The sequence below is a fragment of the Heteronotia binoei genome, unplaced genomic scaffold, assembly GCF_032191835.1.
Source record: "Heteronotia binoei isolate CCM8104 ecotype False Entrance Well unplaced genomic scaffold, APGP_CSIRO_Hbin_v1 ptg000860l, whole genome shotgun sequence".
Classification (NCBI taxonomy): domain Eukaryota; kingdom Metazoa; phylum Chordata; class Lepidosauria; order Squamata; family Gekkonidae; genus Heteronotia; species Heteronotia binoei.
Genome location: NW_026800113.1, coordinates 721805 through 736325, shown reverse-complemented (window position 1 = coordinate 736325; position 14521 = coordinate 721805). Strand labels below are relative to the sequence as shown.

At 53.7% G+C, this 14521-nt stretch overlaps 1 protein-coding gene across 1 annotated transcript in view; it reads right to left on the bottom strand.

The window, feature by feature from the left end:
• Window positions 1-941: 941 nt before the first annotated feature.
• Window positions 942-14521, bottom strand: part of RNF121 (ring finger protein 121) — a 52334-nt gene continuing 38754 nt past the window's right edge. Inside the window, exons 8-9 of the mRNA XM_060263770.1 lie at window positions 6536-6637; window positions 942-3491 (exon numbers count right to left, since the gene is read on the bottom strand). Of these exons, the coding sequence (XP_060119753.1) occupies window positions 3371-3491; window positions 6536-6637 (223 nt within the window). The 3' untranslated portion in view covers window positions 942-3370. The remainder of the gene's footprint in view (window positions 3492-6535; window positions 6638-14521) is intronic.

The following is a 14521-nucleotide window of genomic DNA, read 5'->3' as shown; positions in this document are numbered from 1 at the left end:
ACTCCAAATCTCAGAGCAGTCACAATCTCTGTTACCTTCCCCCCCCCCCCACAACAAACACCCTGTGAGGTGGGTGGGGCTGAGAGAGCTCTCCCAGAAGCTGCCCTTTCAAGGACAGAGGCTCAGAGTGGCCTACAATCTCCTTTCCCTTCCTCCCCCACAACAGACACCCTGTGAGGTGGGTGGGGCTGGAGAGGGCTCTCCCAGAAGCTGCCCTTTCAAGGACAGTGGCTCAGAGCGGCCTACAATCTCCTTTCCCTTCCTCCCCCACAACAGATACCCTGTGAGGTGGGTGGGGCTGAGAGAGCTCTCCCAGAAGCTGCCCTTTCAAGGATAGAGGCTCAGAGCAGCATGCAATCTCCTATATCTTCTCCCCTCACAACAGACACCCTGTGAGGTGGGTGGAGCTGAGAGAGCTCTCCCAGCAGCTGCCCTTTAAAGGACAACTCCTATGAGAGCTATGGCTGACCCAAGGCCATTCCAGCAGGTGCAAGTGGAGGAGTGGGGAATCAAACCCTGTTCTCCCAGATAAGAGTCCGCGCACTCAACCACTCCACCAAACTGGCTCTCCACCAAAAGTACTCCTAAGTGAAAAGCTTTTCTTTCTTTTTTTAATAACAGGAACTCCTTTGCATATTAGGCCACACATGCACTGATGTAGCCAATCCTCCAAAAGCTTACAGGGCTCTTAGTATGGGGCTTACTGTCAGCTCCAGGAAGACTGGCTACATCAGGGGTGTGTAGCCTATTATGCAAAGGAGTTTCTGCTACAGTGAATCCGCAAGACTTCCCCAGTGAAACAGGCCCAATCTTTGGAGAAGAACTAGAAAGCGGCATTTCATCCCCGTCGTTACGATTCTTTCTTTTTTTCGAAAACACACTTCAGAACAGATCAAGGCGATAACTTTGTGCCCAGGACGCTTTTGGAAAACCACACAGCAAACGATTTTGGCTCAATTTATTACACGTCTTTTATCAGGTGGAAAGAAGAAAAACAAACCAACCAACCCCTGACTGGGCTGTCTCCCAAAATGGCAGCCCGCCGAAGAGAGCTTCGGTGCTAATGGCGGTCTCGTGGATTAAATAATGCATTGCTGCTCCGCTGACCGCCACGCTGGCCCCCTGAGCATGCACGACTCAACGCAGGAGGGCGATGCAAGGACCAAAGTGGGGATGTGCCCGCTAGAACTGCTTTGCATTAAGCCACTGCCCCTACCGTGGCTAGCTCATTGCTCCCCTGCCCCCCGAGATCTAGCGGACGTATTTGGATCCTTTCTTCTGCTGGCCAACTCGGGCAGACGTGAGGCAGAAGCTGCCACCGGCAAATACGCCCCTTCCCAGCCCACCCAAAAAGCTCTGCAGGAAGCCACTCTGTCCTCTGAAAACCAACAATGCTGGTGGCGCCCACCGGAGAGAGAAAACGTTCCCTGCCAAAGCCAGACACCTGAATTGCCAAGTCTTTCTTGCCTTGCGACTTTCCCACTTGCTTGCTTGCTTGGGGCCGGATCCCGTGGATCTGTTCTGTTTCCAACACCGCCCTCCTTTGGCCCAAGAAGCCTCCCGCTGCTGCAAGAGGGAAGTCCCACGTGCCAGCAGAAGACTCCCTTGGGCCTACCAGAGGAAAGCCGTCCCCTTTTTCTTGCAGAAGACATCTAACTCAACCCTACATTTCAGAGCAATGAAAAACGTCTACCTTGGGGGACAAAGGAAGTGGTCAACCCCAAAGGCAAGAGTGGGGGGGGGGCAGGTGGGAAAATAATAACTGCGGAGGAGCAGCTTGTTGTCCTCAAGGAACACACCGTTGGCCTCCCCACTACACTGATGTCCTGTTCTACCGGCAACCCGAATTCCACCTCGTTTCTTCAGAGCCTGGAAACCTCTCCAAATTCCACTGGAACTGGGCGGTCAGAAGATGGTGTCATGAAGCAACCCTGGGATGAGTCCCCATCAGCTGATCCACGTGGGGCTCTGAGTCCTCGGCGACTCACCGGGTCCGGAAGGGTCGGGAAGTTTCCCCGCTCGCCCTCAGGAGTTTCCCCACACACTCCCTAAGGTCATCAGAGGTTGGGCGGGGTGGAAGTCCGGAAGTGACGAGGCAAGGCCTCCCTTACTCACAGATGGAGCTCACCTGCACATTCCTATGGGGCTTCTCAGAGTAAAACACGCGAGTGGCCGTGGCCAAGAGGCTGGCTCTTCAGCAGCGCCATCTCCTCCCCTTTCCCACCTTCACAAAGTGACTGGCTAGGCAAGCAAGACCCCCACGGCTGTGTCCGAACGGAAAGACGTCCCACCGGGGGAGTTGGATTCGACAGGCAGTGCCGCCTTTTTCGGGCGAGCACAACGGAAACCACACACAAGCGACCCGTCTCTCCCTTGCCCGGGGAATCCAAATATTTTAACGTGCCTTTTCTGGGAAGGTATCGAGGAGCTGGAAGCCCCCTGGCTGCTTCCCGAAGGTGCAGAAGCTGCACATGTTGAGCCGGGCCCGAAACGCTCCCCCCTCTTTGTGGAGGAAACTACCCAGCTGTGCAAAGAGTTAACGGCAATGTTTTTTTTTTGGGGGGGGGGGGGAGGTCACACAAGAAGAATAGTGCAAACGAAAGTTCCTTTTTCAGATCGAGTCCAAGTTCAACGTCCAAGATGGGCTGATGGGGGGGGGGGATGGAGGGAGGGGGTTATTGCCACCACCCGTCACCTCGAGAACAACAAGGAAGAGAAGGGACGGGGGGCACAGGCAATTCCAGGTCAAGGAGCTGACTCAAAGAGGACCTCCCCTTCCACTCAGCCAGCATTCCCCCCGCCTTCCAAGCACCAACGACTGGCACTCCCCAGATGACAACTTGGCCTGCGGAGGGGAGGGGGCAGGAGGTAGACCTGGCCCCAACCTGCTGGCTGCCCCCCCCCCCCGAGCTCCCGTTCTCACTCCTGGGAGGGGCTGAAGCGGCAGGGTTGCCCCCCTCCAAGTGGCGCTTGAGGGGGGGGGGGGAGGCGGATTGCACAAATTCTCTCGGCTTCTTTCCTCCTTCTACAGCAAGCGGGTACGCTACGGGAGAGCAGGGCGGGAGCGAAGACGAACCCGGGCGAGTCCCTTCCCTTCGGAAATCAGCGATAAAAAGATCTTAAATATGCTCATTATAATTTTTTTTGTTTTTTTTTTTTTTTTAGAAAAGGCCTCTCCTCCCTCCCTGCCGACCCTCGGGCGGTTTGAGCGCTTCCCTGGGGGCCACAGGTCCTTGTCCGACTTTGCGAGCAGAGGGGCCTCCGGCGAAGAGGAAACCCCGCGCGTCTCCCTGGGGTTTCTGCAACGTCCCGGGCCACGTGGCTCTCTGGGCCCACACTGGCAGAGGCGGGAGGCAGCCGGGGAGGAGAGCTACTCCAGTCCCAGGATGTAGTTGATGCCTTGCACCACCCCGATGATGACCGGCTGCCAGGCCACCAGGTAGCGCAGCCAGTCCAGCAGCTGCCCGTACATGACGTGCGGCCTCTCCCAGCTGGGGCACAAAGGGTTAAGGAAGCAGAGGCCGTAGCGGGAAACGACTGGGTGAAACCAAGCCAATGGCGACTGCGGGATGCCGTAAGAGCGCAGCGACGCCCCCCCTCTGTCAAGAACGATTCTGGCCGTAAATGCCTTCGGGGGTCATTTTGTAGAGAAATAGGTGGTGGAGTTCATTAGCATAGCTCGTTAGCATATGCGACGCCCCCCGCCCCCAGCCGAAAGCAACCTGATGCAAGAAAGGAGAGCCCCGGGCGAGCGAGGCCTGCTTGGGCTGGCTAGAAATCCGGGCCTCGCTCACCTGGGGCTCTCTTTGCTGGCCTTATGACCACCGCCCCAGTCATAAGGCCAGCAAGTCCCACAGTGCCCAAAATCACATAAGGAGTGGAGAAAGGGTGGTTTGGGCTTCTCCAGGGGTTAATGAGGGCTACTGGGGGTGTGGCAAAGCCCCTGCTGGCTGCTTGCTCTCCTAATCCAGGGATTGTTATGCAGCTGCACCTACCATTCAATGGACAAGGGAGGTGGGGAGGAAGAGGGGGAACCCTCAGAAAGGTTCAGGAGCTGTGCTCCTGGGAGCTCCTGCTGAATCTGAGTTCAGACCAGTGCTGTGGCGTAAACTGCTGTAACGGTCTGGACCAGGGGTGGGCAAACCTGCTTAACTTAAGAGCCACACAGAATTAAAACGTCAGATGTTTGAGAGCTGCAAGACAAGGAAGGGAGGGAGGGAGAGAGGGAGGGAGGAAGGAAGGAAGATAAATAGATGGGGGAGGGGGAAGTAGAAAGAAAGCAACTTTAACTTTAAATGGCTTCTCCAAGCTGCTGGCTGGCTTGGCTTGGCCAAGAGATTTAAGGAGGCAAATGCCTTCCCCAAACCAGCAGCTGAGGTGGCAGGGGCTTAGAGAGCCACACAATCTGTGTGAAAGAGCCACATGTGGCTCCCGAGTCACAGTTTGGCCACCCCTGGTCTGGACCCAAAGTTATAATTCTATTCCTGAGCCTGGGGCCCCCAGCCTCACCAAGACGAAGCCTTGGACCTATTAACATCTTCATTTAATGTATAAACCTAATTTGATTTCATCAAATCAGCCAGTATGCCCCCATATAAATCGATGGTGCGGTCTCATTCGGAATACTGGGTACAATTCCGGTCACCGCACTTCAAAAAGGATATTATAGCATTGGAAAAAGTGCAGAAAAGGGCAACTAGAATGATTAAAGGGCTGGAACACTTTCCCTATGAAGAAAGGTTGAAACGCTCGGGGCTCTTGAGCTTGGAGAAACGTCGACTGAGGGGTGACATGAGAGAGGTTACAAGATAAATGCATGGGATGGCGAAGAAGATGGTGAGGGGTCTGGAGACCCTATGAGGAAAGGTTGAAGGAGCTGGGGATGTTTAGCCTGGAGAGGAGGCGGCTGAGAGGTGATAGGATCACCATCTTCAAGTACTTGAAGGGCTGTCATCTAGAGGATGGGGTGGAATTGTTTTCTGTGGCCCTGGAAGGTCGGACCAGAACCAACGGAATGAAATTAAATCAAAAGAGTTTCTGGCTCCACATTAGAAAGAACTTCCTGACCGTTAGAGCGGTTCCTCAGTGGAACAGGCTTCCTCCTTGGGAGGTGGTGGGCTCTCCTTCCTTGGAGGTTTTTCAACAGAGGCTAGATGGCCATCTGACAGCAATGAAGATCCTGTGAATTTAGGGGGGAGGTGTTTGTGGGTTTCCTGCATTGTGCAGGGGGTTGGACTAGATGACCCTGGAGGTCCCTTCCAACTCTAGAATTCTAGGATTCTCCTTCTTTGGAGGTTTTTAAACAGAGGCTAACTGGCCATCTGACAGCAATGAAGATCCTGTGAATTTAGGGGAGGTGTTTGTTAGTTTCCAGCATTGTGCTGGGGGTTGGACTAGATGACCCTGGAGGTCCCTTCCAACTCTATGATTCTATTGCTAGAGCGGACCCGGATTCAAATCCTCACAAACAGGGCTTTTTTTCGAGCAGGAACGCAGCTCTGGCTAGCTTGGTGACAGGAGGTGTGGACTAATATGCAAATGAGTTCCTGCTGGGCTCCCTCCACAAAAAGCCCCGTGGGGAAAAAATGGCGCTGTCAAGGGGTGTGGCCTAATATGCAAATGAGTTCCTGCCAGGCTCTCCCCACAAAAAACTCTGTGAAACAATGGCGTTGTCAAGGGGGGGAGGTGGCCTAATATGCAAATGAGTTCCTGCTGGGGGGGGTTTCCCTACCAAAAAAGCCCTGCTCACCAAGCCGGCAAGTTCACTGGCTGCTTTCAGCCTCACCTTCCCCACAGAGTTCCTGTAATGGGGCGGAAGCTGTGTAAGCCACGTACAGCTCCTTGGAGGAGCAAGGGGGGGGGATTCAAGCCAGCTTATGAAGGCCTGCGCGGTTCCCTTGCTGCCTTTCCACCCATGTCTTTGCTGCATCAGGAAGGGAGCAGAGGGAGGGTCAAAATACTGGACGGCGGGGGGCTCTCAAGGAAGGCCGGGCTGCTCCTGAACCTGCCCCCAAGTCAAGGTGAGGACTTCCCTCCTAGCAAACTCCGGAACACATGAAGCAAACTCATTAATTCTTCTCATTCTGATTACAAAATCCTCGGGCCTGTTTGAGCAGCCAGCCCTGGAGACAAGCCACGCCCCTCCCCGAGCCAGATTAACAATTAGGCCAAGTAGGCCCTGCCCTATGGGACCCCACGCCTTTAGCGGCTCTGGCTGGTTTCCCCCCCACCCCCCGTTTCCCCCCTGCTTGCAGCCCCTGCAGCCAGCACACGCTGCTCTTTGCCCAGTTTGCCTGGCACGGCTGTTGGAGGCACCGTCACCAAGTCTGGCTCTCCCTGCCTCTCCCCCGCAGCTGTCAAAGGGGCTTTTGAGAAGGGGCCTGCAGGCTGCAGAGGGGGCGGTGGGGCAGGCCCTCAGACTCTGACATCATTTGCAAAGGGGCCCCCGAGATGTCGATTGCTTCAGGATCCGGCACTCCACTCCCTCCCCGCCCTCGCAAAGGCCTGGCGACCCAGGCGGCCTGGTGAAGGATACGGGTTGCTGAACATTCGCTTTAGGTCGACCTTCTCCTTGCAGTAGGGGCACGTCTGCTTCTTCCCAACGATGCACCAGCCGCGGATGCAGAACTCGTGGAAGCTGCGCAGGCAGAGGAGTTAAGGGATGGGCCAACGGCAGAGACAGGCGGGAGTTAGCAGAGAAACTACCCACTGCTGGGATCCAGAAGCAGCCTCAGGCCAGGATAACTCACTCTGTCTATGCAAAGAAGGCAGTCAGAGGACTACATTAGAGCCAGTTTGGTGTAGTTAAGTGCGTGGTGTAGTTAAGTGCGTAGTGGTTAAGTGCGTGGGCTGTTATCTGGGAGAACCAGGTTCGATTCCCCACTCCTCCACTTGCACCTGCTGGAATGGCCTTGGGTCAGCCAACAGCTCTTGCAGAGGTTGTCCTTGAAAGGGCAGCTTCTGGGAGAGCTCTCTCAGCCCCACCCGCCTCCCAGGGTGTCAGTTGTGGCAGAGAAAGGTAAAAGGACTCTTATCTGGGAAAACCAGGTTTGATACCCAACTCCTCCCCCTGCAGCTGCTGGAATGGCCTTGGGTCAGTCATAGCTCTCGCAGGAGTTGTCCTCGAAAGGGCAGCTTCTGTCAGAGCTCTCTCAGCCCCACCCACCTCACAGGGTGTCTGTTGTGGGGGAAGGAGATAAAGGAGATTGTAAGCTGCTCTGAGACTCTGAAATTCGGAGTGGAGGGCAGGGTATAAACCCAATATTTTCATCTAAGAGAGCCAGTTTGGTGTAGTGGTTAAGTGTGTGGACTCTTATCTGGGAGAACTGGGTTTGATTCCCCACTCCTCCATTTGCACCTGCTGGAGTGGCCTTGGGTCAGCCATCGCTCTTGCAGAGTTGTTTTTGAAAGGGTAGCTTCTGGGAGAGCCTTCTCAGCCCCAACCACCTCACAAGGTGTCTGTTGTGGAGAGAGAAGATAAGGGAGATTGTAAGCCGCTCTGATTCAGAGAGAAGAGCGGGGTATAAATCTGCAATTCTTCTCCTCCTCCTCCACTCCTCCACTTGCACCTGCTGGAATGGCCCTGGGTCAGCCATAGCTCTCGCAGAGCTGTCCTCGAAAGGGCAGCTTCTGCCAGAGCTTTCTCAGCCCCACCCACCTCACAGGGTGTGTGTCGTGGAGGGAGAAGATAAGGGAGATTGTGAGCTGCTCTGAGTCTCTGATTCAGAGAGAAGTGCGGGGTATGAATCTGCAGTCTTCTTATTCAAGGAACTTACAGCCTTATTTGCAAGAACTTCTGACCAATTTCGCACTAGGCCTTTAACCCAGGTTTAGCCCTGTCCCCCAAGCTGACATTCTACAAGAAAATCATAGAATTACAGAGTCATAGAGTTGGCTTCTCTGATTCTCGTGTAGAATGTCAGTTTGGGGGACAGGGCTAAGCCAGGATTAAAGGCCTAGTGCGAAATCAGTCACCGTTTATGAGGGAATCGTTGCAAACATTCATCAGTAGCTGAAGCCTACGATAATTACATGAGGAGAGATTCTCCTCCTTGTTTCGGCAGCCTCCCGCTGACACAACTGATCTCTAGGTAACAGAGACCCCTGGAGGAAACGGCCCCTTTGGAAGGTGGGCCATAGGGCTTTATACCCCACTGAAGCCCCTCCCCTCCCAAGCCCTCAGGCTCCACCCACAAAACCTCCAGAATTTTCCAACCTGGGACTGGCGCCCCTAACACAGCTTGGCCCCACCAGCAAGACTGACCAACGTTTCCATCAGGCTGGCGGTGGTGGCTAGAACACCTGACTTCCAAAAGGCCCAGCCTGGGGGAGAGGCTAAAGCACTGGGCTGGGATCATGCGGAATGCCAGCCTGAATGAAGCAGAAGCCGGAATGAAGATTGCCGGGGAAAACGGCAGCAACCTCAGATACGCAGACGACACTGCTCTAATGGCAGAAAGTGAGGAGGACCTAAAGAACCTCTTGTTGAGGGTGACAGAGGAGAGCACAAAAGTAGGCTTGAAACTCAACATCAAAACAACTAAGATCATGGCATCCGGCCCCATCACACCTTGGCAAACAGAAGGGGAAGACATAGAAGCAGTGACAGATTTCACATTTCTGGGACCCAAGATCACTGCAGATGGTGGCTATAGCCATGAAATTAGCCATGAAATGGGGAGGGAAGGTGGCTCAGTGGTAGAGCATCTGCTAGGGTAGCAGAAGGTCCCAGGTTCAATCCCCGGCATCTCCAACTCAAAAGGGTCCAGGCAAATAGGTGTGAAAAACCTCAGCCTGAGACCCTGGAGAGCCGCTGCCAGTCTGAGAAGACAATACTGACTTTGATGGACTGAGGGTCTGATTCAGTATAAGGCAGCTTCATATGTTCAATTAAAAGACTTTTGTTCCTTGGGAGGACAGCTATGGCGAACCAGGCAGTATAATGAAAAGTAGGGACATCACCCTGCCAACAAAAGTCCATACAGTCAAAGCGATTGTATTCCCAGTAGTAATGTATGGCTGTGAGAGCTGGACCATAAGAAAGGCTGAGTGCAGAAGAATAGATGCTTTTGAGCTGTGGTGCTGGAGAAGAATCTTGAGAGTCCCTTGCTCTGCAAGAAGATCCAATCAGTCAGTTCTAAGGGAAACCAACCCAGACTGTTCCCTGGAAGGTCAGATGCTGAAGCTGAAGCTCAAATGCTTTGGCCACCCAATGAGAAGGGAGCACTCCCTGGAGAAGACTCTTGAGAGTCCCTTGCTCTGCAAGAAGATCCAATCAGTCCGTCCTAAGGGAAATCAACCCAGAGTGTTCCCTGGAAGATCAGATGCTGAAGCTGGAGCTCAAATACTTTGGCCACCCAATGAGGAGGGAGCATTCCCTGGAGAAGACCCTGATGCTGGGAAAGACAGAAAGCCAAAGAAGAAGGGGACGGCAAAAGATGAGATGGCTGGACAGCATTAATGATGTAACAAACACAAATGTGAGCAGACTTCAGAGGATGGTGGAAGACAGGAGGGCCTGGCATGACTTGGTCCAGGGGGTCGCAAAGAGTCAGACTCGATTGTGCGACTGAACAACAAGAAGGATCTGGGAGTCCCAGGTTTGAAACCCTGCTTTGCCATGGAAACTCTCTGGGTGACCTTGGGCCAGTCACATGCCTGGTCTGCCTCACAGGGTTGTTGTGAGGGAAGAAGAAAAAAGAAGGGAGGAGGAGGAAGGAGGAAGAAGAAGCAGCAGTGACTGGATTTATCCTCTGCCCTTCACTACCCAAAGGAAAGGGGCTTACAATCTCCTTTCACTTCCTCCGCCTCCCATGACAGACATTCTGTGAAGTAGGTGGAGCTGAGAGAGCTCTTCGAGAACTGCTCTTGAGCAGAACACCTCTGAGAGATATGACTGACTCAGGATCACTCCAGAGAGAGCTCTGACAGAAACTGCTCTTGTGAGAACAGCTCTGAGGGAACTAGGACTCGCCCAAGGTCACCCAGCTGGCTCCACATGGAGGAATGGGGAATCAAACCCGGTTCTCCCAGATAAGAGAGCTCTGGCTGACCCAAGGCCATTCCAGCAGCTGCAAGTGGAGGAGTGGGGAATCAAACCTGGTTCTCCCAGATAAGAGAGCTCTGGCTGACCCAAGGCCATTCCAGCAGCTGCAAGTGGAGGAGTGGGGAATCAAACCCGGTTCTCCCAGATAAGAGAGCTCTGGCTGACCCAAGGCCATTCCAGCAGCTGCAAGTGGAGGAGTGGGGAATCAAACCCGGTTCTCCCAGATAAGAGTCCGCGCACTTAACCTCTACACCAAACTGGCTCTCTTAGAAGACATTGGGTTTATACCCCAACCTTCTCTCTGGATCAGAGAGCAGCTCACAATCTCCTTTATCTTCTTCCCCCACAACACACACCCTGTGAGGCGGGTGAGGCTGAGGGAACACTCCCAGAAGCTGCCCTTTCAAGGACAACCTCTGCCAGAGCTCTGGCTGACCCAAGGCCATTCCAGCAGCTGCAAGTGGAGGAGTGGGGGAATCAAATCCGGTTCTCCCAGATAATAACCCCAACCCTTAACCACTACACCAAACTGGCTCTCAGAGGAACAGAGGAGAGGAGACGGACATCGGCCACTCTGGGTTCCCACTGTGGAAAAAGGATGGATTGAAATAAAGTAAGTAAATAAATATGGTGGGCTGGGGATGGGAGGGCCTGCTCTGACCTCTTAACATGATCCTAAGAGGAGCACGTGGAAACCACGCTGGGAACAAGTGGGTGGCTGGATTCCACCCATGACTAAACCCACGACAGAACTGAGGCAGGCAAACCACACGGCGGCCAAGAAGCCTTCCCCTTGCGGATGAAGGAGACGCACTGATTCCAGGCCCGCCCACCTGATGCGGAGCTTCGGTTCCCCTTTCCTGGCCTGAGATCACGATGACGGAGGCCCATCCAGGGCTGGTCTGTACAGCTACCTTTGCCCTGTTCTACAAGGGAGATCAGACTGACGTGGGCAGCCGTGCTGGTCTCAAGCGGCAGAACAAAGCAGGCGTCTCCGTGTAATTCTCACAGTGTGGTTTCCCCACCCCAGACCATTTAGAAGAGGAGGAGGAGAGGAAGAAGAAGAGGAGGCTGGATGTATACCCTGCCCCCCACTCAGTCTCAGAGTGGCTTCCAATCTCCTTTCCCTTCCCTTCCCACAACAGACACCCTGTGAGGAAGGTAAGAACGTAAGAGAACCTAAGAGAAGCCCTGTTGGATCAGGCCAGTGGCCCCTCCAGTCCAGCACTCTGTGTCACAGAAGAACATAAGAGAAGCCCTGTTGGATCAGGCCAGTGGCCCCTGCAGTCCAACACTCTGTGTAACATAAGAACATAAGAGAAGCCCTGTTGGATCAGGCCAGTGGCCCCTGCAGTCCAACACTCTGTGTCACATAAGAACATAAGAGAAGCTGTGTTGGATCAGGCCAGTGGCCCTTCCAGTCCAACACTCTGTGTCACATAAGGACATAAGAGAAGCCCTGCTGGATCAGACCAATGGCCCCTCCAGTCCAACACTCTGTGTCACATAAGGACATAAGAAAGCCCTGCTGGATCAGGCCAATGGCCCCTCCAGTCCAACACTCTGTGTCACATAAGAACATAAGAGAAGCCCTGTTGGATCAGGTCAATGGCCCCTCCAGACCAACACTCTGTGTCACATAAGAACATAAGAGAAGCCCTGTTGGATCAGGCCAATGGCCCCTCCAGTCCAACACTCTGTGTCACATAAGAACATAAGAGAAGCCCTGCTGGATCAGGCCAGTGGCCCCTCCAGTCCAACACTCTGTGTCACATAAGAACATAAGAGAAGCCCTGTTGGATCAGGCCAGTGGCCCCTCCAGTCCAACACTCTGTGTCACATAAGAACATAAGAGAAGCCATGTTGGATCAGGCCAGTGGCCCCTCCAGTCCAACACTCTGTGTCACATAAGAACATACGAGAAGCCATGTTGGATCAGGCCAGTGGCCCCTCCAATCCAACACTCTGTTTCACATAAGACCACAAGACTCTGCAGCTTAGAGTGATTATTGGTCTGGGGCAGTGGTGCTCTGTACTTTTGGTGCTTGGGGGGTGGGGCACAGTGGGAGGGCTTCCAGTGTCGTGGCCCGACTGGTGGACCTCCTGATGGCACCTGGGTTTTTTGGCCGCTATGTGACACAGAGTGTTGGACTGGAGGGGCCACTGGCCTGATCCAACACGGCTTCTCTTATGTGACACAGAGTGTTGGACTGGATGGGCCACTGGCCTGATCCAACAGGGCTTCTCTTATGTGACACAGAGTGTGGGACTGGATGGGCCAGTGGCCTGATCCAACAGGGCTTCTTTTATGTTCTTATGTGACACAGAGTGTTGGACTGGAGGGGCCACTGGCCTGATCCAACATGGCTTCTCTTATGTGACACAGAGTGTTGGACTGGATGGGCCATTGGCCTGATCCAACAGGGCTTCTCTTATGTTCTTATGTGACACAGAGTGTTGGACTGGAGGGGCCACTGGCCTGATCCAACATGGCTTCTCTTATGTGACACAGAGTGTGGGACTGGATGGGCCATTGGCCTGATCCAACAGGGCTTCTTTTATGTTCTTATGTGACACAGAGTGTTGGACTGGAGGGGCCACTGGCCTGATCCAACATGGCTTCTCTTATGTGACACAGAGTGTTGGACTGGATGGGCCATTGGCCTGATCCAACAGGGCTTCTCTTATGTTCTTATGTGACACAGAGTGTTGGACTGGAGGGGCCACTGGCCTGATCCAACATGGCTTCTCTTATGTGACACAGAGTGTGGGACTGGATGGGCCATTGGCCTGATCCAACAGGGCTTCTCTTATGTTCTTATGTGACACAGAGTGTTGGACTGGAGGGGCCACTGGCCTGATCCAACAGGGCTTCTCTTATGTGACACAGAGTGTGGGACTGGATGGGCCATTGGCCTGATCCAACAGGGCTTCTCTTATGTTCTTATGTGACACAGAGTGTTGGACTGGATGGGCCATTGGCCTGATCCAACAGGGCTTCTCTTATGTTCTTATGTGACACAGAGTGTTGGACTGGAGGGGCCATTGGCCTGATCCAGCAGGGCTTCTCTTATGTTCTTATGTGACACAGAGTGTTGGACTGGATGGGCCAGTGGCCTGATCCAACAGGGCTTCTCTTATGTTCTTATGTGACACAGAGTGTTGGACTGGAAGGGCCACTGGCCTGATCCAACATGGCTTCTCTTATGTGACACAGAGTGTGGGACTGGATGGGCCATTGGCCTGATCCAACAGGGCTTCTCTTATGTTCTTATGTGACACAGAGTGTTGGACTGGAGGGGCCACTGGCCTGATCCAACAGGGCTTTTCTTATGTTCTCATGTGACACAGAGTGTTGGACTGGAGGGGCTACTGGCCTGATCGAGCAGGGCTTCTCTTCTGTTCTTATGTGACACAGAGTGTTGGACTGGAGAGGCCATTGGCCTGATCCAACAGGGCTTCTCTTATGTGACACAGAGTGTTGGACTGGATGGGCCAGTGGCCTGATCCAACAGGGCTTCTCTTATTTATTTGATTTATATCCCGCCCTCCCCGCCGGAGCAGACTCAGGGCGGCTCACAACATAGAAATCCGCAATAGTCAAATAGTAAAATATACCAGCTATAAAATAATCCATTCAATACAATTATACATTCAGAATTAAAATCAGCATTACATATTGTTTGGTGCTAAGCTCTAAGTATTATCCCATTTTTCAGTGTGATGGCATTCCATCTATGCCGTAGGCACTACGTTAGTTAAAGGCCAGATGGAAGAGGATGGTTCTGCAGGCCCTGCAGAATTGGCCAAGATCCCCCAAGGCCCGTATTTCTCCTGGTAGCTGCTTCCACCAGTGGGGGAGCGGTGATCGAAAAGGCCCTTTCCCTGGTGACTTTCAGTTTGGCCTCCTTCGGCCCGGGGATTACCAGTACGTTTTGAGAGCCAGATCGAAATGCCCTCTGGGGAACATGTGAGGAGAGGCGGTCCCTAAGGTAGGCAGGTCCTCGACCATATAGGGCTTTATAGGTAATAACCAGCACCTTGTAACGAATCCGGTACACCAGGGGTGGCCAATAGTAGCTTTCCAGATGTTTTTTGGCCTGCAACTTCCATCAGCCCCAGCCAGCATGGCCAATGGCTGGGGCTGATGGGAGTTGTAGGCAAAAAAAACATCTGGAGAGCTATTGTTGGTCACCCCTGGGGTACACTACTGGTAGCCAGTGCAGTTCCCGCAGCCCCGGCTGGACATGCTCCCACTTAGGGAGCCCTAATAACAGCCTGGCCGCCGCATTCTGCACTAGCTGTAGTTTCTGGGTTCGGCACAGGGGCAGCCCCACGTAGAGGGCATTACAGTAGTCCAGCCTCAAGGTGACTGCTGCGTGGATCACTGCTGCCAGGTCGTCGCGCTCCAGGAAGGGGTGCAACTGCCTCACCCGCCTTAGAGGAAAGAAGGCGGATTTAGCAGTGGCTGCTATC